The sequence below is a fragment of the Penicillium mononematosum genome, assembly GCF_028829835.1.
Source record: "Penicillium mononematosum strain IBT 11891 chromosome Unknown utg000005l:1.0-9366267.0:1.0-9372171.0, whole genome shotgun sequence".
Lineage (NCBI taxonomy): Eukaryota > Fungi > Ascomycota > Eurotiomycetes > Eurotiales > Aspergillaceae > Penicillium > Penicillium mononematosum.
The window spans coordinates 8409449-8429780 of record NW_026643275.1 but is presented as its reverse complement, the minus strand read 5'-3'; the positions used below and the strand labels follow the sequence as shown (position 1 = coordinate 8429780).

General features: G+C 49.7%; 11 protein-coding genes across 11 annotated transcripts; 6 read left to right on the top strand and 5 right to left on the bottom strand.

The window, feature by feature from the left end:
* Positions 1-701: 701 nt before the first annotated feature.
* Positions 702-1764, top strand: N7519_011430 (GTP cyclohydrolase II; the record flags this gene model as incomplete). The annotated part of the gene is made up of 3 exons (XM_057298203.1): positions 702-743; positions 791-1090; positions 1129-1764. 3 exons carry the CDS (start codon positions 702-704, stop codon positions 1762-1764), a joined length of 978 nt encoding a protein of 325 aa, XP_057146085.1.
* Positions 1765-2402: 638 nt separating this feature from the next.
* On the top strand, positions 2403-4068 carry N7519_011429 (bZIP transcription factor; the record flags this gene model as incomplete). Its single annotated transcript, XM_057298202.1, has 2 exons — positions 2403-2877; positions 2927-4068. 2 exons carry the CDS (start codon positions 2403-2405, stop codon positions 4066-4068), a joined length of 1617 nt encoding a protein of 538 aa, XP_057146084.1.
* A 338-nt stretch (positions 4069-4406) lies between these two features.
* On the bottom strand, positions 4407-5522 carry N7519_011428 (NAD(P)-dependent oxidoreductase; the record flags this gene model as incomplete). The annotated part of the gene is made up of 4 exons (XM_057298201.1): positions 4407-4665; positions 4728-5197; positions 5254-5442; positions 5505-5522. 4 exons carry the CDS (start codon positions 5520-5522, stop codon positions 4407-4409), a joined length of 936 nt encoding a protein of 311 aa, XP_057146083.1.
* Positions 5523-6241: 719 nt separating this feature from the next.
* Positions 6242-7806, top strand: N7519_011427 (actin-related protein 2; the record flags this gene model as incomplete). The annotated part of the gene is made up of 7 exons (XM_057298200.1): positions 6242-6260; positions 6323-6369; positions 6431-6574; positions 6679-6904; positions 6962-7527; positions 7606-7662; positions 7720-7806. The coding sequence occupies 7 exons, from the start codon at positions 6242-6244 to the stop codon at positions 7804-7806; spliced, it is 1146 nt and encodes a 381-aa protein (XP_057146082.1).
* A 592-nt stretch (positions 7807-8398) lies between these two features.
* On the bottom strand, positions 8399-9352 carry N7519_011426 (uncharacterized protein; the record flags this gene model as incomplete). Its single annotated transcript, XM_057298199.1, has 3 exons — positions 8399-8835; positions 8907-9076; positions 9105-9352. The coding sequence occupies 3 exons, from the start codon at positions 9350-9352 to the stop codon at positions 8399-8401; spliced, it is 855 nt and encodes a 284-aa protein (XP_057146081.1).
* A 607-nt stretch (positions 9353-9959) lies between these two features.
* N7519_011425 (serine/threonine-protein phosphatase 2A activator) lies at positions 9960-11219 on the top strand (the record flags this gene model as incomplete). Its single annotated transcript, XM_057298198.1, has 1 exon — positions 9960-11219. One exon carries the CDS (start codon positions 9960-9962, stop codon positions 11217-11219), a length of 1260 nt encoding a protein of 419 aa, XP_057146080.1.
* Positions 11220-11669: 450 nt separating this feature from the next.
* On the bottom strand, positions 11670-12896 carry N7519_011424 (uncharacterized protein; the record flags this gene model as incomplete). Its single annotated transcript, XM_057298197.1, has 2 exons — positions 11670-12737; positions 12795-12896. The coding sequence occupies 2 exons, from the start codon at positions 12894-12896 to the stop codon at positions 11670-11672; spliced, it is 1170 nt and encodes a 389-aa protein (XP_057146079.1).
* A 1869-nt stretch (positions 12897-14765) lies between these two features.
* Positions 14766-15632, bottom strand: N7519_011423 (uncharacterized protein; the record flags this gene model as incomplete). Its single annotated transcript, XM_057298196.1, has 1 exon — positions 14766-15632. One exon carries the CDS (start codon positions 15630-15632, stop codon positions 14766-14768), a length of 867 nt encoding a protein of 288 aa, XP_057146078.1.
* Positions 15633-16139: 507 nt separating this feature from the next.
* Positions 16140-17125, top strand: N7519_011422 (uncharacterized protein; the record flags this gene model as incomplete). Its single annotated transcript, XM_057298195.1, has 3 exons — positions 16140-16328; positions 16499-16900; positions 16967-17125. 3 exons carry the CDS (start codon positions 16140-16142, stop codon positions 17123-17125), a joined length of 750 nt encoding a protein of 249 aa, XP_057146077.1.
* A 1225-nt stretch (positions 17126-18350) lies between these two features.
* N7519_011421 (DUF1754 domain-containing protein) lies at positions 18351-18925 on the top strand (the record flags this gene model as incomplete). Its single annotated transcript, XM_057298194.1, has 3 exons — positions 18351-18626; positions 18733-18830; positions 18904-18925. The coding sequence occupies 3 exons, from the start codon at positions 18351-18353 to the stop codon at positions 18923-18925; spliced, it is 396 nt and encodes a 131-aa protein (XP_057146076.1).
* Positions 18926-19726: 801 nt separating this feature from the next.
* On the bottom strand, positions 19727-19945 carry N7519_011420 (uncharacterized protein; the record flags this gene model as incomplete). The annotated part of the gene is made up of 1 exon (XM_057298193.1): positions 19727-19945. The coding sequence occupies one exon, from the start codon at positions 19943-19945 to the stop codon at positions 19727-19729; it is 219 nt and encodes a 72-aa protein (XP_057146075.1).
* Positions 19946-20332: the final 387 nt, after the last annotated feature.

Here is a 20332-nt window from a genome sequence, read left to right as displayed (position 1 = left end):
CAACTCTGATGCCGTCGCCCCGAACGGCCCATACAATGCAACTTCTGGACCGAAACAGTGCCCAATGACCACCACACTGAGGCGAGCCTGGCGATGACCGATGGCAACTACATTTCATTCTCGACGAACATGTACGACACGGGCAAGTATGACAAGTAATATATCTTCCAAGCCTCTGGAGATGGCCAGAGGATTGGTGATAGGCACTCCTATCTCGCTAATATCTATGCCACTTCAAATATGGTGACGTGCTCAATTGCTGTGATTGTTCATCCTTTTTCTTTCCGATGTCGGCTTCAACATAGGAAGTTGTTAGATTGATAAAAGCAAAATGAGGACAATATTCAATGCATTGACTCCTGGCCATTAAAAAGCCACGTGTAATTATAATCTGATCAAATCCCTAAGGCTTAACAATGTTAGAACTTCTTGGCCCGATCTCCTGGCTGGACCAAGGGCCGAGAGAATGTGCTAGAGTAAGCCGTGACATAGAGATGACTCAGCTTTCTTCTCCTCATGCCGAGGGAGCATAGCCGGGGCATAATCTACTTCGCGATCAAAAACTTTCCATTTAACACACTTTGTTTTATATTTTCGTCAGCTTGATGCATCTGCGCCATTCAATTCCTACCCCTGCACACTAGATCTTTGCAGCGAGCCTAACGCGTCACACCTTCCGAATACCCCGCCTCTCTGTCGCAATGACCGACCTACCGGCCCATGCCTCACCGAATCTCGCCCGCGTTCGCTGCCGAGCAGACCAGATGGACAATCAGATGATTCGAGTCAGGGAAGTGTCGCGGGCGAACACACCCCGGCCTTACCAGACTCATTCCTGTCGCCCGCATTCACCCCACCTGCAACCCCCGGTGGGACATTGAACTTGGATTTAAATCCCACCGCAATCCTCCACCAAACCCAGGCAGCAGATGTCCACCATAAGAGCCAGGAAGCTAAAGGTCCCAAATTACTGCCGAAACTTCCAGCAGTGGAATGTATTGTGCGGGCGCGAATCCCAACAACCAATGGAGCGGAAATGTTCCTGCACCTCTACCACAATGACTTGGACGGAAAAGAGCATTTGGCCATTGTATTCGGAAACAATATTCGTAGCCGGAGCTTAGACAGCGTTCCGCCGGGGAGACCGAGATGGACCGAATGATCCGCGGCGCGTACGTTGGGAAATTGCACCCGGGCCGAGTCAGCAGCCGGTATGATGACGATCAGGCTGGGTCTGCCTCGACGCCAAAGCAAGTCGAGCCGCCACTGGTGCGCATCCATTCGGAGTGTTATACTGGAGAAACGGCATGGTCGGCGCGATGCGATTGCGGCGAGCAGCTGGATGAGGCGGCGCGCCTGATGTCTTTCCCCGTCGAGGATCTTGCCTCTGATGCGCCGCCAGAGGTCCAGTCCCTCTCGTCACATTCGACAGGCGGTGTTATTGTTTACCTGCGTCAGGAGGGTCGTGGAATCGGTCTTGGAGAGAAGTTGAAGGCATACAATCTCCAGGATCTTGGGTCGGATACCGTTGAGGCAAACCTTTTGCTCCGCCATCCTGCTGACGCCCGAAGCTATGGACTGGCTACCGCCATATTGGAAGATCTCGGTTGTGGCGTGGATGCCATCCCCGAAGGAATTCGTCTACTTACCAATAACCCCGATAAAGTCCGTGCTATCGAGGGCCCTAAACCGGGAAGTTCTTGTAAAAGAGCGGGTGCCGATGATCCCATTGGCATGGCGGACTGGCGGTCAGAGAGGAATTAAGAGCTCTGAAATTGAAGGCTATCTTAATACGAAGGTATGTTTTCAAACCATTGCCTGGTTGGAGTTGATACTAATACACCGACTTTGATAGATCTCGAAAATGGGCCATATGATCCAATAATCCTTGAGCTTGTCGTTTTGAACTTTTGCCCCATCATCATTCCCCTTCTCCATCTGGCTTATGCCTTCTTTCTTGCATTGGAACTTACAAAAGCCTTTGTATATGATCGACACGACCGAATATTTTTCTTTGTGCATAATCTGGTCCTTTGGGCTTGTCCTAAGGTTGTATATGGCGTTGATATACTCTGTATATTCATTTTTTTTTTTATGGTTGCTACTCAATGCTTCATGTTCATCGACAACTTCTAGAAATTGGAGTTTTTGTCCTTAGATATATAATATTTGGAACAGATGGTCCGTTGATTCCTATGAGTCCACTGGATCTCTAGGGCTGATAAGCGTCTGCCTCCCGTAAGTCTAAACGTTATGGACTTCGAACATTCTTGACCCACATAGCACCCTTACCTATTGCCTACTCAACAAAATCACCTCTTACTTCGGAGCTGCTCCTCAACTTCCATTCCACATTTTTCCCAACCTGAATGGCCAAGCTCAATTAGCGCGTGTGCAAGGCCATGGCCACCCGCGCTACAAACGCCGATGAGCATGTGGCGCGTTCGCCCGACCTGCCCGACTTGCCTGACCGTTCACAACCTACCCCCCTCAGCAGACCCGAAGACTCGCCTATTCCTTCTCGTGCGACGTCGATAGATGCGGCAGGAGTCTTGGATAATGGCACGACATCGGGACGCAAGCGCAAGCTGAACAGCATGTCATCAAGAGGTGTTGCCAATCTCACCCCCGATCAGTTAGCAAAAAAGCGGGCCAACGACCGCCAAGCGCAGCGCGCAATTCGAGAAAGGACCAAGGGCCACATAGAGGCTCTGGAGCAACAGGTCCGAGACCTGTCGTCACAAAAACCCTACCTTGATCTTCAAGCAGCCCTACGCGAGAATGCGACGATTCGGTCGGAGAACGCAGAGCTCCGCCAAGGGCTAAAGGCGGCAATGGACATTCTCCAACCATTGATAGCTAAACCAGAACTACCAGGTCAGTTGTGCATTCAAATGAAATCCAAGTCTCGAGCTGATAAATATAGGCGCATCTCCTTCTTTAGCTACAACCAAGCCCATTCCGCCCCCTTCGCATGCATCCCCATTGCCTGACACCGATCACCTCACCCCCATTCCAGGCGAGAAATCCTACGCCGAGTCTCTTGCCAGCCTAGATACGCCGTCTCCGACTCATTCTGCACCCACGCTCGGGAGTCGCCGAAACAGTACCAATGGAGGCGCTCTGCCAGCCTCACTCCGTGGCGCATGGGACTCGCAACGCCATAATATCACACATGGCCTGGACCTTGGCACCGAGGAGCGTCTAGGGTTTAATTTCCTCCTAGCCGATTCGCAAACTGTTCCCAAACTCGACCGGCTTCATCGCAGCAGCTCAGAAAACCTCCGCTGTCAGCAGCTGAACCCTTCGTCTTCAATATACCCACATCCCTTGACTACTACCTCTGAGCCTGCGCCACCCGCATTCGCCGCTCCGATACGAAACTTAACAGCGACATGTCCTTTGGACAACATTCTTCTGGAATTCCTTTATAGCCGGCAACGTGAGGCGGCTCAAGGCATCCCTAGACAAAAATTAGCTGGGCCTCCGTACCCGAGTGTCTCATCGCTGCTGAATCCGGAGAGGAGTGTCTACTCCCATCCTGTCTCAAAAGTCTTCACAGATATCCTGCGCACCTTTCCCGATATATCCTCTCTGCCAGAGCAGGTTGCCGTGCTCTACGTCATGTTCCTCCTCATGCGCTGGCAGATTTACCCTACGCAGGAGAATTATGAGCGACTCCCAGAGTGGCTAACCCCGCGCCCAACACAGCTCCTCCATCCGCACCCTGCTTGGATGGATTACGCTCCCTGGCCAGGAATGCGTGACAGGATCGTTACGAATTATCAGGACTACCCCTTTGAGAACTGGTTCATCCCATATACTCGTGATCTCAGCGTCAATTGGCCGTACGAGGATACGGACTGTTTGTTGTCAGCCAGCGACTCGGAGGAGCTGGTCATCAACCCCGTCTTCGAGCGGCATATGAGGAATCTGTCCAATTGGTCTTTGGGGCCCTCCTTTGCAGAGTGTTACCCCTCTCTGGCAGACACCGTACGAATCAAGCCGAAAACACAGCGCAACACCTCATATGGAACACACTCACCAAGCGGCTACACAGCCACTTGAGCGGGCATCATTCCAACAACTGTTCCAACTCTATCAAGTTGATCTTGGTTAATATTTTTTCAATTCCTCGACTCATTTTGTCGAAAAGGAAATCCTAGCTTTTAGCAGTTAAATTGTTTATTTATTTATTTATTTTTTGGTGCAAGTGTATGATTTTTCTTGGGCGGAGTCCCAATACAAGGGCAGAGGCATGGTATGAGATGGGCCACAGGTCACCTCGCCTGGTGATGAGTGTATAGATGATGCTTGTAGGTATCATTTCGGTCTGGGCATTTAAACAAATACAAATCTTCATATCAATAATTACACTATATCTTATGGGACCGATGATTTTGGTTTTACTCTCTCCTGCTCTTCTCGTTCCAGAACTCCAGACCAGCTTTCTGGCGCAGAGTCCCGTACATCGCACTGCTGTCCAGACACTCCCCGCCATATTCTCTTGCGGTCTCCATGTTAGCCCGAGCAACCTCAAGGCCAGGAAGCTCAACTCCCTGCTCCTGAGCCATCGACATGGCATGTCTAGCATCCTTAATAGCGAGGGAAACCCCAAAGCCAGGACGTGAGTCCAAAGGCGGCGCATAAGCCCCGGTAGTCAATCTGGAAACAAGGATAAGTATGAAGAGCCGTCACGCCAGCACCGAAACAACATTATGACGCACCTCTTTGAATACCCTCCAGCAACAGGACCAAAAGCCTCACCAATGAGCTCCTCCATGGGACCAGTTCCAAGACCGGTCTTCTCAGCAAAGACCTGAGCCTCACCAACAGCCTCCATCATATTGACAGTAACAATGTTACCCGCGATTTTCAAAAGCGAAGACTTTGTAGCATCCTCGCCGCAATCAATCACGCGCCGACCCATCACATCTTGGATCAGAGGTTTGACGGCCTCGGTTGCACTTTTAGGACCACCAATGGCAAAAACAAGCTTGCCATCCACGGCGATTGGGTTCCCGCCGAAGACCGGCGCTGCTACGTACGATGCATCCTTGCTTTTTAGCTGCGAGACAGCCGATCTTACCGTCACGGGGTGCACTGTTGAGCAGTCGACGAAGATCTTGTCCTTCAGGGACTGGCTTGAACTCATGGCCGTGGATAGCAAGCTTTGAAGCACTGAGTCATTCGAGACCTAGGAGAGGGTTTAGATTTGCATTGCTAGGTACTTTCCCAGTTAAATCGGCTTACCATGGTGAAAATGATTCCACATTGAGACACCATTTTCTCGAAATTGGGTTCTGCGATTGCTCCCAGCGCTTGCAGGGGTGATCCGCGCGCCATCGTGCGGTTCGAGTACATCAGGCCCAAGGCCTTCTTCGTGGCTAGGTGGCGCTGGAGATTGGAAGCCATTGCTAGGCCCATGGACCCGAGCCCATACTATGTGTGTTGTTTGTTAGTTCTTTTGTTCAAACCCGTGGGTGATCTAGGGGTTTGCCTACCCAGCCGATTTGTGGCATTGTTGCTCGCTGTTTACCTCGGGTGTAGATTTAAGAGTGTTATCTATAGACCACAGGCTCAAGGATCAGTAAAGGATTCGAGCGAAATTTGACAATGCGGATTCTACCTGAGTAGGGCAGCGTGATCTTTGTATGAGTCTAGAGACGACAGAAATGGTGGAGCGCGTGTTTCCCCGAGGATATCGGAGTCGGCCGACAGGAAGCTCTTTACTATCAACGGCTTCTGCTTGTCTTCAAATTAGAGCGGGCCGATTGACTTATTACTGTGAATCTATCATTCGTCCCTTTACTCATATTCTATGCTTGGTGTGCCCTTGTAATCAAGCCCACGTGTATACCCCTTAATGCGAGGCGTTCCACATGTGCTATAACCTATGCATATATTGATTTCAGCACTATCACACCACTTATCTGGCCGTCAAAAGCTTTATTTACACCCTAATTCATCGTCTCTGAGCTTGTCTGGTCGAAGAATGCGTTGATGCGGTCACATACCGTCATGGCTGCGGCTCGCCCCCAGTTGTGGGGGGAATATCAGGTACGGTACGGTCACGTAAGTTATGATGCTCCGTCCGTCGTGGGCTCGACTTCAGACATCCCCAACACCTCCGCTCTCCCCTGAACCCTCCTAGTTCCGCTTATCTTGGGAGTGTCCGAATAAAATCTTAGTCTCTGACGGTACCCCTACTCCCGACCGTCGAATCCCCAATTCCCCCAAGATGGCGGAAATGCCCATTGGTACACACTGATTCCCCCCAGGCTACCGTGTCCCAGCTCCAAGCTAACAAGCTACTCCGCAGTCCTCGATGGAGGAACCGGTTTCCTCAAGGTCGGCTATGCCGCCCAGGTATGTCGCACAACCGCTACACCCCCTTTTTGCTCTTCTCTAATTTATATTCCCTCGTCAGAACTTCCCAGAGCACCAGTTTCCCTCGATAGTGGGGCGGCCCATCTTGCGAACGGAGGAGCAGGGCGGCGACATCGTGGTCAAGGATATCATGTGCGGTGATGAAGCCGCTGCTGCACGGTCAATGCTCCAAATCAGCTATCCTGTATGTTCTATGTCGGGGAGTCTTGCCCTCGCCTGGTCATTCTACCCCGCCCTCTCCGCAAACCAGAGGAGTGTCTTATCGATGTCTAACCCGCACTACTTTAGATGGAGAATGGAATTGTCAAGAAATGGGACGACATGCAACATCTATGGAACTACACCTTTTACGAGAAGATGAAGATCGACCCCACGGATCGCAAGATTCTCCTCACGGAGCCGCCAATGAACCCTCTCAAGAACCGCGAGAAGATGGCCGAGGTGATGCTAGAAGGATACGGGTTTGGTGGTGTCTATGTGGCGATCCAGGCGGTGCTGGCACTGTATGCCCAGGGTACGTGATAGAAGACAAGAGCGTGAGTTCGGGACCAATACTGATGTCATGCTATAGGTCTGAGCAGCGGTGTGGTTGTGGATTCCGGTGACGGTGTGACACACATTATCCCCGTGTACGAGTCGACCGTACTCAACCACCACATTCGCCGCCTGGACGTCGCCGGCCGCGACGTCACTCGCAACCTGATTGCTCTCCTCCTGCGCCGCGGCTATGCGCTGAACCGAACCGCCGACTTCGAGACCGTCCGTCAGATCAAGGAGAAGCTGGCTTACGTCTCTTACGACCTCGAGTTGGACAAAAAGCTTTCCGAAGACACCACTGTTCTTGTCGAATCGTACACCCTGCCCGACGGTCGTGTCATCCGCGTCGGCAGCGAGCGCTTCGAGGCCCCGGAGTGCCTTTTCCAGCCGCACTTGGTTGACGTTGACCAGCCCGGTATGGCTGAAATGCTCTTCAACTGTATCCAGGGCGCCGATGTCGATGTTCGCTCTAGTCTATACAAGGCCATCGTGCTCAGCGGTGGTAGCAGCATGTACCCCGGTTTGCCCTCTCGTTTGGAGAAGGAATTGAAGCAGCTCTGGCTCACGCGGGTATTGGGCGGCGACCCTGAACGCCTGAACGTACGTCGAAGAACCCCCGGAAAAGTATGAATTTAAGTTGGCTAACGATTTCCCAGAAATTCAAGGTCCGCATCGAAGACCCCCCCGCGCCGGAGACACATGGTGTTCCTGGGTGGTGCCGTGCTCGCCAACTTGGTTAGTCTCCTTCTTTTCTCATCTGACAATGGCCCTTGCTAATACTATTTTCCTCAGATTGCCGACAAGGACGACATGTGGGTGAGCAAGCAAGAGTGGCAGGAACAGGGTGCCCGCGCCCTGGACAAGCTCGGCCCTCGTTGAAGGGATTGTATTTAGGCGGTTCTTGGTCTGCTCCTTTTGTTTTTCCTTCTCTGATTTCCTGCTTCGCATTGTTTGCAAGCCATGTTGCCCGGGTCTTTTCCCCTATCCTCTTTCCTTTTGTGCCTCCACCTCCCCCACATCATTGTCGATACACTCCCGTCCACCTTGTAGTTTCCCCTGTCTTCTCGCCTGCTTCCAATATTGTGCCTAGACTGGTCTGGCGCGGGTGTGTGCGGTACCTTCATGACAGAAAAGAACGAAATATTTCTATCGGCTTTTCGTTGTATGCTAGCTTTGTAGTTTATCTACATGTATGAACTACCTAAGTATAGTTGAACTCATGATTGCATACAATCTATCGTCAACATCAGTATAGCGAGACACAAAGATACCCATATGCACCTGTTCCTCCATTATCTCGCTATCAAAAATGGCCACCCACATTCTTGGAAGGAACGTACATATGAACTCAAGAAACCCGAAAATGCAAAATGCTGCACGCAAAACGCAACAAAACGAATGAGGACTATCACAGAAGAAGGAGTAATGTAAACAGAGAAAAAGAGAGACCAGTCGGCACCCAACCGCCAAACTAGGTCTCAACAGCCCCCGGCGAAACCGCCAAGATAACCGCAAGCGTAGCAACAATCAGCGAAGCAGCCACAAGCCCCGTAAGTGCCACACTGCCCCGACTAGCGGGGAACTTCCCCCGAATAATCCAATACTGACTCTGGAAGTAGCGGTGGAAGCCAACAGCAAGGATAAGGATTGACACTCCGATGAAAGTCGAGCCGAGAGGTTTACCCACGCTACGAAGACGGGCGGATGCAGTAATGTGAAACTCGGCTGAATCGTAGCCAGCCGAGGCGAGGTGTGGTGCGAGGATGTCACCGTGTGAGCCGGATGATAGGTCAAAGGATTGGGCTTGTGTCTTCGGGGTAGCGCTGTTCAGGCGGAAGAGTTGTGTTACTGCGATGCCGATTGAAGCGAAGGCTAAGGATGTGCGCATCCAGGCTAGGAAGGTTCGTTCTGTTGGAGAGGAAGTGTGTGTTAGAAGGGTTCCTGCGGGGATTTCCAAAAATAGGCTGCGCATATCGTACCTAATGCGAGGTGGTCGCGGGCTACACTGCCTTTGTTGTCTAGCTCGAGGCTGCCGTATTGATCTGCAAGTCGGCCATACCAAGTCTGTTTGGGTTCGGGCACCGGGGCTTGGTAGATTGGTTGGGCGCCATTGGCACCGTTCTCGTTGTTTAGGGGGGGCGTCTTTGAGCTGGGAGGGGGGTGTTCCCTCTGTGGACTGATAGTTCCGCTCCGCGGGACCGGCTGTGTTGATTGGGGTTGACTCATTGGACTGGGATGGGTTCTGAAGTGGGTTCTGGTTACGCGCATTTTTTCGGGACGAGGAGTTTGAGTGGGACCGGGTGCTGCCGAAGGATGATGACAGGGCTGAATCTGTGTGCGAACGTGATGATGACTGGTTGTCTTTGGCTCCTCCAGAGGTCCTTGGACCTGTCGGAGGCGGCGCCGATGAGTCGAATGTGTTCATTATGGCGTGCTTGTCTGCTGATCTGTCCCTGGGAAATATTGTCCAATACGAGGTCGCCAGGGACCAAGTTTATGCAGGTCTGAAGCGGCGGGTTGTTTTATGTCAATAGAGGATGAAAAGTACCTGTTTGAGACCGGATTTTCACAGTGGGAAACAGTAGCTGTGTCTGATATGTTAAAGCCTTGCTATCTGCATTTCCTTTTCCTACTCCTCTTCTTGGGGTGCTGCGGCCATCATGTGGCATATAATGTGACCTCGAGCAAAAGCGTGCCACAATGTGATGATCTCAGTCACCTGACCAATCCGGGGAAGCGATCACATGCTCCACTCTAGACGGCCAAGCCTTTGTCCGAAGTGTCAGTGCTACTTGTAAAGCTTGACATGTTGGTATGGATATCAGATATACATATGGAGACATTTACTTCAGTCGGGCATTTGCTTTTGTCTTCACATACAATTCTACAACTAACATCTCATTATCTTCCGCCTTCTGGCAAGTTGCGTCATCTTCTGTTTAAGGCAGGCGGTCAGTTCTGCCTCATGCTCTTTATCGACTTATCGACTTATCCGACTTATCAATTTCCTTCCTCCTCACTCAACAAACAGAATGGCATCACAGACATCCTTACCATCTCCTACGGGGAAGGTCGATCTCTCCAAAAAGCTATCTGAGTTGCGGTCAAATGCCCGCCGAAAACCCTCCAATTCCCGAGACCTTACTCCAACAACCCCTCCTCTCCCCTCGCCGCCAGACCTTTCCGACCACCAGTTCCGGCAACCAGTTCGCCGCATCCTATCCCCTAAAGACCATGAACTCTTCCTCTCATCCCCAACCCACAACCTTGTTCTCGCCTTCGTCTTCGGGCTAAGTGATTCTGTGCGGGGGCATTCTATCCCCGACCTCCAGAATAAACCTCAATCCGAATCCATCTCCAAGGTCCTCTCAATCGTCGCTCAGATACGCTCCCTTGTAGCCAAAAACCCGCCAATCGACCAGGGTGGGTCACGATTCGGCAACCCCGCCTTCCGAGCATTGTGCGACGATGTAAGCGCCCAGAGCGCATCATGGCACGCCAACATTCTGGGGCTGAAAGACGCTGGCGCAACCGACGAAGTTTCGACATATCTGATCAACTGCCTGGGCTCACGAGAGCGGATTGACTACGGCTCCGGTCACGAACTCAACTTCATGATGTGGCTGTTATGTCTGTATCAGCTCGGTCTTCTTCCCGCAAGTGACTTCCCCGCTGTCGTGATCAAGGTCTATGTCGAATACATGCATCTCATGCGTGAGATTCAATCAGCTTACTATCTTGAGCCTGCTGGATCGCACGGTGTCTGGGGTTTGGATGACTACCATTTCCTGCCTTTCTTGTTCGGTGCTAGTCAGCTTGTCGGACACCCGTATATCACTCCTTTGGGTATTCACAACACGGCTACCTTGGATGAAGAGGGTGATAAGTATCTCTATCTGGATCAGGTCCGATGGGTCGATAGTGTCAAGACTGTGAAGGGACTGCGTTGGCATAGCCCTATGCTGGACGATATCTCTGGTTCTAAGAATTGGACCAAGGTTGAAAGCGGCATGAAGAAGATGTTTGTTAAAGAGGTGCTGGGAAAACTTCCCATCATGCAACATTTCTTGTTCGGGAGTCTCCTGCCTGCTGCTGAAGGCATGACTGATCCTTCTGAGGGAGATCTTGAGCATGATGCGCATGACCATGCCCATGGCCACGACCACCCTCATGACAGCGCAGACTGGTTCGGTGATTGTTGCGGCATCAAGGTACCCAGTACCGTGGCTGCGGGCGCTGAGATGCGTAAGCGCATGGGTGGATCGAATCTGCGCCCAATTCCTTTTGATTAAGGTCTTATAGGAATTCGGGACGTGCCAACAAAATAATGAATAAATATGACTAGCAATGCTTATCAGGAAATGATAAAACCGATAATCTTCATATGCGTCTAGTACTCAAGTAATCTATTTCCACTCCTAATACTTACTGCCCTGTATAGTATACCGAGAGGTATCCTCAGTAGTCCCGAGATCACGGAATCAATGTCATTTGGCAGGTACAACCCAATTAATCTGCAGCCCTGGACATCGAGGGAAGCACCCCGTATAATATGGTGATTATAATATATGGGTGATCTGAGAACAAGCTAGGTCATATATCCAGATGTCGATGCTTATCTTCAGATGCCGCTTGATCAAGTCCTGTCGATTTCAATCTGTCCACTATGTACATATCCATCACAACAGCCCTCCTAAAGTACGCAATCTCTCTTTCCACGGTCTTCCAACCCCGGATGCCCTCTACCTCCAGGTTCCACTTGCACTACCTGTAGTACCGGAGCAGCCTGTCGGTACAGTATAGCTCCGATTAGGGTTACTTTCCCAGGTAATACTACCGTCCGACCCCTTCTTGAAGAACTTGTACTCGAAAGTGGCACCAGCGGGAAGGTCAATACTAGCAGTCCACAATGGGTTCGACGATGTGTATGAGTCCGCAGACAGAGCGATTGCCAACGAGGTAGACCAGGAACCCAACTGGCTGATTGACCCAGTGAGGAAGACATTCTGACCATATACCGTTGCCACCAGCCCCTTGAAAGTTACCGGGACGGTGGTGGCAGTAGTAGCACATGATGTAGTAGTTGCTGTCGACGTTGTGGTGCTCGTCTTACTTGTAGAAGTCATAGAGGTAGTCGAACCCGGTCCTGACCCCGAACCCGCAATAGAAATATCGGCACAGCCAAGATAGACCTGAGCCGTCTGGAAGGAGTTCCATCGGAAGCGCAGCAAAGTGTGCGCCGAGTCGTAGTCTGGGATCTTTATTTTCTTCGTAACGGTGTAGCCACCGCCGATAGTTGTCTTGCAGGAGTTCAATGGCGCACCATCCACGCCCTGACAGCCCCGTCGGCTGCCAGCGTTGAAAGCATTACAGGTGAACCAGTCGTTGCGCCAGCATGGTTTATCAGCGGTGCAGTCAGGACTGTATCCACAGGTCTGTCCAGGGACATCTGTGCATTTCAGCTCACCCTCCAGGAAACAGTCTTCGGCAGCTTGTTTCTCGGCATTTGTTGGGAGGTAATTGGGATCGAGGAACAAGTCAACTAGTGTTTGGTTCTGGCAGATACCGTAGGTAAACATGCCACCATGGTCACCGTTGTTATCGACACACCATTCCACTTCGACGATCTGGTGTCCAGTATATGTTGCGACTACAGAGTTGCCCCAGTGAGCGGCGGGCTGGTTATAGTCAACACTAACTCGGGCATTATAGCCACATGGTCCACTCCGACCAACTTGTGCTTCTTCCAGGTCAGGCCAAGCAGAGACTGGTTCAAGGATGGAGCATTCGGGGCAGGTATCAATGCCAGCCTAATAAGCTCAGGTCAGTCTAGTATACTTCCATGGATTCGTCATCTGAGAAAATACCTCGAATCCAAGCCGAGTACGACTTGAAGGAATCGTCAGGTATCCATGAGCATTGACTGAGGACAACAGACCTGCCAGAGACAGAATGGATGATGCCTTCATCTTTAGTGTTCTCTTGTTCTCTCCCAGACGTCCAGAGATAAGTGTAAGCTGCTCGACTCTGAAATCGAGCGCAACATCACCCTTTTATATATGTATTTCCCCATGATTTCTGTTCGATTTTACCGGCCATTCATGGCAGCATTATCATCGGCTTGAATGTCTGAACGTATAATGGCGTTATCTTGGCAGTGTCAGTATATATATTCACAGTCATCTTTTCTTTTGTAGCGTGTAGTCCGATAATTGCCCGACAGCCGCTAGGGCAAAGGGATGTACTGAGAGACAAGAAAAGCCGATAAATCCCCGCTTCCCTCTGATATACTGATCGAATAATCGGCAAAGATAAGCGGCATTTCAGCTTCCTCATGGCATTCGCGCGTTCTAAGCATTGTGTGTATATTCCAATTACGAAAAGGTGCTTTGACGAGGTGAACGACCTGGAGAAACTGTCAATTATCCAAGTATGTATGTCTGCTTACTGACTTTCGTCCAAGGCCCCAGAATTTCTAAGATAGCATTCCCCTCGTTTTCGCCGCCACAATAAATTACAACTCTTCACCATCACGGAGGGGCGCCCAATTACGCCACGGGCGATGCACCCGCACCATAACAGAAGTAGTGCGTGCCGAATATCACCTAGATATCTCTGGTGGCTTAATAACTACGCCACCTTGGGGTATTGAATTGCCGGCCAAGGTGGTATTTGGGCGTCGGTTTTAAGCGAGTCCTCGAAACTCTAGATTAAACCTGTTTTTGATGAAATGTATGGGTCCAACATCCAAGCTGGTGAGCCAATGTATATCATGTTGTAAATGCACTTTAGACTTTCACTGATCTTGTCAACATCTAGGTAGTTTGAGCCTTGCTGCACACGGCCGCAGGTATAACATGACCTACAAGAGTCATCATAGCAAAAGGACTATTGTAACGCTTATTGCAAGTACATATCATAAAACTGCCTCATTCGCTTCCAGAAATTACCATGTTTCCTCTCGGTAATCCAACCTTGGAATGTCCTTCTCGAAGATAATTCACCACCTCGACGGGCAGACCGTTGAGGACACACGCCCAGTAAAAAGCAATAGCCTGCATCAAGGGCACACGCACGTCATTCTCATAACAAAGCTTCCGAAATAACAAAATTAATTAAGTGTGGGTTGTTCCGCTGGAGAGAGGGCGTTGAAGCTAAGATTCGAATGATGGACTTGATCTTAAATGGAATGGCGCGAGTCGAATCCAAGAGCCAAAGATTAAGGGTTTCTGCTTCAAGGAGTAAACGGTAGTCCTAACTGATATCTACGTGTTTGTTTGGGTACATATGTATTTAAGCGGCACCAGTGAACTCGATACGCAGTATCCTTTCTGACTAGAATATCTCTCTCGTTGAACATGTTGCATTAACATCGAGTATAGAATGTCCTATAGCAAACTTCTCTAGGCAGGTTTCAAGGCCTAGTGATATAGTATATTGTAGTGAGTAGACGATCTTAGTGGAGTCGGGAGAAATACAAAGATTGTGAGGAATTTGGAGGCACGCAAGGGCTTCCAGGCTCGGACTTTGTGATCTGGGTCGGTTAACATTATACATGCCGAGTGATTAATGGATGTGAAAGAGGTGAGGGTGGGAGTGAGGCAAGGGTCAAAGTGAAGTGAAGTGAAGTGAAGTGAAAGTGAAAGTGAAGTGAGAGTGAGGTGAGAGTGAAAGGTGACTCACCGAACATTGATATCCTTATTTTATAAGCCGGATATTCAGAGTTGATTGGGACTTTTCCCTCTCTCTTCCATCATTCTCATGAAAGTCACTAGACTTGCATATCCCAGGCCGAAGTTGATCCTTGAGTGCCTGTCCAGGTGATCTCGTCATAAGAGTCACAGCTCTTGCATCGCCCAGGCCCCAGTTCCAATTACTACAAGGTCCTGCTTTTGCAGTCTGATATCAGTCTCTTCAGGATTTTTAGGGGTTCGTCGGAAAACGTAGTGGAAGGGTATCGTTAGAGGGTGTTTAGAGACTGTAATATCATCGCCAGTCTTCTCTATCACACAGGATTGCCTGGTATAGGGGCACCGGGCATTGGAATCCCATTCCCACGTCTCGATTTTGATTATGGGATTCTGGCGGTTGACTTTGATGGTGATGGCCATGTTCGCTTCGCCGCTGGTGGGATCCACCCACATTCTTGCGTCGCTGCGCAGCTTCGTTTCGGCTGAAAGGCCAACCTCAACGACTACCGAGAGCCTTTTCGCGACACCAGGTGACCACCTGGGGCCCCAGCCCCAATGCGGCTGTTTTGTGATTCCGCCGCCGACGCCGATGCTCGTCCCTCCATATCTGTGAATTGCTTCTTTATCGAGCCCCATGGGTCGCAAAGCGTCCATTACTGTATCGTGAAATATCCCGGCAACCTGAGAATGTTCGGGCAGAACCATTCTGAGGATCAGAATATGTAGGGCCGGGTTATAGAACTGACGAACACCAACGTTTAGCTTGAGGGAAAAGTCTCTCCGAAACGAGGGCGGATCGATGATGATAACAAAGTATTCTGATATGTCAAGAGAGTCATCAAATGGTTCAGACTGGAGATGGCGTAACGAGCGTTCTAGGCGGTGATATTCAATGTTTGCAATTTCCTCGAATCGTTCTTTCCCTTCGTAGGTGTATCTGTTTGTGGAAGGAGGCAGGTCGGCCAGGAAGTCTTCCACGTCCCTTCCATATCTGACGCATTTAGATCCAGCCATTGTTTTGAAATATCTTTGCTTTCCTATGAGTAGAGTACCCAGGAAGGAGCAGATGACTTAGGATGCGGAAAAAGGTTTAGCTAGGTAGTGATGTGGTTGGGTTACCTCATAATGTCCACGGGTGTACATAATGTATCTATATGTACCGGACTTACCCGCTTCCTATTTGAGCTGCCGCTTTTATAAGCTCAGGTTCAGGCTCACTAAGTAGACGAATGTTAGCACGGGCTTAGATCAGGGACCATGCCTAGTTTAGTCACGTGTAGAATGACTACCTATCTAGGTAGGTAGGTAGATACTTGCCCAGTTACAACATACATATATTGACCGCTTTCAGAGTGAATTCCCACAGGGGTTTGTTGTTCAACGCTATTGAGCAACATCTATGTACATAGACACCTCATCTCACATTTTTGCCCGTACGAGTGGCTAGCAGGTGGCAATCTCTTCATAGACAGCCCGCTTAAAGGGAGCTTGCCTATCCTTCTTATTTCTCTTCTTTCATCCATGTCAGACACTTTTGTCGGATCAGTGAGGAAGGAGGACACCATCTATCGTGATGAGGTGGACTTCGACAAGAGCTTCAAGATTGACATCGATTTTGCGAAGATGGAGTTTGAGGAGACTTTAAATGTCTCGGGGCCGTCATCCATATTTCATGTCAGCTACTACGGCAAGCCACGGGTCTTGAAAGTGGTATGTACCTTCAGATGTGCATATTCCCAAACCTGTGTTCGTTTTTCTGATCGTGGTACGATGCAGTTCCACAATAAGGGAGATCCTGGGTACGCCGACGATCGTATTCGAGATTTGGACCGCTCTCGCTGCGAGATTAGAGCATATTGCACTCTTAAACACGGTCCAAGCTATGCGATGCTGGTGTCGTGCCAAATTTCTATGGTTTTATGCTCGCTATCCACCCAGGCGACTGTGCTCCTCATCTTGACGCCTTTCGGCATGACAAAGGTCTTCCACGTGCCATTCTGATCGAGTACCTACCAAAGCCTTTGGTAATGAACTGCGTGACTTATACAAAGGAACGTATGCAGAAAGCTGTCAATGGCATTCGGCAAATCCATGTGGCTTTAGTTGAGCATAATGATCCATACCCGAAGAACATCCTCATTGTTCCTGGTGACCTCGAGAGGGTTATCTGGATTGATTTTGTCGTTGCGATTGTTTATCCTAACGACGCATACATTGGAAAGAAGGAACGCAACCGGATTGAGTTTGAAACTGAAGTTATTGAAAGTTTCGGATGGATGCTTGTTTGTCTCCGCAGGCAACTTGTTGCTTCATTTTGCCAATTCAAGAGAGGCTGACAAACTTTACAGGAAGAAGATCAGAAGAAAGGTCTACCGCCAAATACGAAATACTACTGGGATCAACTCCTTTCCGGTGTTCAGACATACACAGAAGGATCACATTATGGAAGTCACCAGTCATTATCTGCCGACCTAATATCCCAAGATACCAAAGCCCCAGCAAAATAGTCGAACGTTCAGGACTTGTGCTTCCTTACACCTCAGCTTGCAAACCTGCATATTACTCCCATTACAGTTAACACAGGTTATGCAGCAACTATCATCGACAACTGCCGATCAGAAATTGCATTTTGCTGTGCGCACTCGTGCCAGCTTGCTCCAATTGACAAGGATGTGCGGCCCTACGGCGTGCGGTTTAAGACTTCTGATGAGATGGGCGGAGCTCAAGACACGATTTGTAACTGGTATCTTGATTGACAGGGCTAACTTTGCGCAGGGAGAGGGTATGCAGGGCCCTAGAAAATGGCATCGGGCACTTCTTGTGTAGATCGAAGATAGTCTAATAGTCTTAGTATCTAGTAGTAAGTACCGTTATATCTAACCCAGTTGATATGTAGTCCATACACCTATAAACTGTGCATGTATGTATTTACAGGAAGTTACTTAAGATGAGTATTCGCTACGAGAGGACCTATATGGTGGCTTACACCTATCCCGTCCTAACATTTCCAAGGTTATATGTTTACTTTCTTTATATAGTAGCCACCTAAGGTAGCACTTAGGACTTGGCACTACTTTATAAGCCTGTATAGGTTCAATAGCTGAGCAGCTCTCCTACTTTTTAAAAATCACACTCATTTTACTATCGAATGTTCTACCTGTAAGGTTGTGGTATTAGTTCGCCTCAGTTCCTACCATCCAACACAAGAGGTCATATTCTAGAGATCGGTTAGTACTAGTATCTTATCTTTTTTATTGAACCAGAGCAATTTTATAAACTTACATGGAAAGCATATAAGCTTATGCCCAGGTATATGATTATTTTCCGTAGGACGAAAAACCATTTGTCGTGATATCCCTTAAACCCTCGTAGATGTCCGATGTAGAGAACCGTTAACCCGCCACCGCCTCTGATTGGCCCGAATCCAACCTCAAACCGCGACAAGAGAACCCTCCATTTTCAATCAACACCACAACACCCAAAAAACCAAATAATACTATCCCCTCAGTCAAGCGTCGCACTCGAATTCCGAAAAAAAAGTAACGAACCCCCCACATCCACGCCAACACACAAGACAGACCGACCAAGCCCCCTCATCTTACTCCGCACGCCGCGCACGCTATCATCTCCACTGGACCCGATAACGAACGCTACGACCGACACGCCACACCGCCAAAAGAGCGTAACCCGAATAGCCACATCCTACGCATCCCCCAAGCCAGCGCCGCAAGCATGGCGGGCGATGAGTACTCCGTCGGCGGCGGCAAGCTCAAGCTGAAGGGGAGTAAAGTCAGCGGAGGGCGGATAGAGAAGAAAAAGAAGAAGAGCACGAAGAAGAAGGAGGAGGGAGAAGCGACACAGTCCAAGTCAGAGTCAACGCCGGACACGGAGCGGCCTGGAAGTGAGAAGGATGAGGATGTTAGATCTGGGGAAGATAGAGAGAGGGAGAGGGATGCGCCTGGGAAGACTGAGGCCGAAAAGAGAGCTGAGGAGATTCGGCGGAAACGGGTATGTTATCTTTCTTTCTCCCTTCCCCCCCCCCTTTTGTCTTTTTGTCGGGCCGGGACGTTTCTACTTCGGCTTTGTTGGACAGAGAACTCACTTTTTGGGACAGTTGCATGAGCGCCTCCAGCGCGAAGGTGTTAAAACTCATAAGGAGCGTGTGGAGGAGTTGAATAAGTACCTGAGTCGGCTGAGTGAACATCATGATATGTATGTCTTCCTCTTTAAGCATTTGTTCATTTTCTTTGGGCATTGAAGGACTATAAGCTGACTTGTTATACAGGCCGAAGATTGGACCGGGCTAAATGGATCCTACGGTGTTTCAAATGGGTCTCATGCGATCAACAATCTTAGTTCAAGAATACCATATCTGTACTTGTACCTAATCTTTCCATGTTCTGTTCTAACTGTACTAATGGCTGGCAACCATCCGTGTTTCTGGTTATCCATAAGCCACGGGAAGTACTACAGAGGTATAATATACGTCCTGTGATAAGAAGGGACACAAAATTTCGAAGATATGTATAGTTCATGGCTAAAATGACCCCAAAGAGCTCTATTTAGCGGTCCCCGAAAAAAAGAAGACATGCCCAAAATGCGAGACTGCAACAGTGGCATCAATGAATAGATGATAAATAATAAATGACCAAAATGTCAGAAAGACCAAAACATGTCAACACCAAAACAACGCCATGCAAATGAATCCCGCAGACTCATCCCAAATAAACCGTAGCCGTAGCCAAAAACAGAATCCGATCTAGATATAGATCGTGAACCAAAAGAAAGACGAAACCCAATCCCGGAAATCCGAGCAGAGGAAAGAGAGTAAAACGAAACACCGCGCTAAATCCAAGATCACCGCAGAGGCACGCAAGAAAGGGAGGAATCGGGTCGAATCGAACCGAATCGAAGCCAAGCCAAGCAGGGATGGCACCAGGTCGGCCGAGGCGGGCAGATAAGATAGGGGGGGGAAGGAGGCGAGATGGCCCGAGCCTGCAGAGACTAGGCAAGTCATCCTCAGGGGATGGCACCATCCGGGCCCCTTTGTCCAGCCGAGAGAATAGCGAAGAAACGGCTATTTCTCATTCCGATTGTGGTCTCCTTTCTCATACGCCCTTGACAACGACGGTCCGTTCGCTGTTCAGCTTATCGGCATTTCGGGCGTGTGATTCTTTCTTGCAGTCCTCCAGTCCGGTGCAGGAGTGGGCTTCTAGCATGCGGTGCTTGGAGCAGAAGTGGCCGGCGCAGAAGCTGCAGTCACCGACGATGCGCTGGGCGGCTTCCTTGCACTCCTTGAAGTTGCAACGGGGCTTGCGGGGAGGCATTGTGGTTGGGTTGTGTGGTAGAGGGTGGTTTGGAGAGGGAGAAAGATATAGAGGTACTTCTGCGGAAGAGAGAAAGAGAAATAGGGAGTAGAAGTAGTAGGCGAGACACTGAGGTTTGAGATAAGCGCCGGGTTCAAGTGCGGAGATGAGCGGGGAAATAGAGAATCCGAGTTGTTGGAAGTTGGAAAGTTGTAAAAGGGGGAGGAAGGGAAAGTTGGACTAGCACGACCAACCTATATATAGGGTACAAGTCGGAAGACACGGGAGAAAGCCAAAGAAACAGACTTCTAACCAGAGACGGGGCTGACTCAGTGAGGCGACAGTGACGGAATCAAGAAAGTGGAGATCCCAGAATATGGGGCTAAGGCAATTGGGATTTTAGCGGAT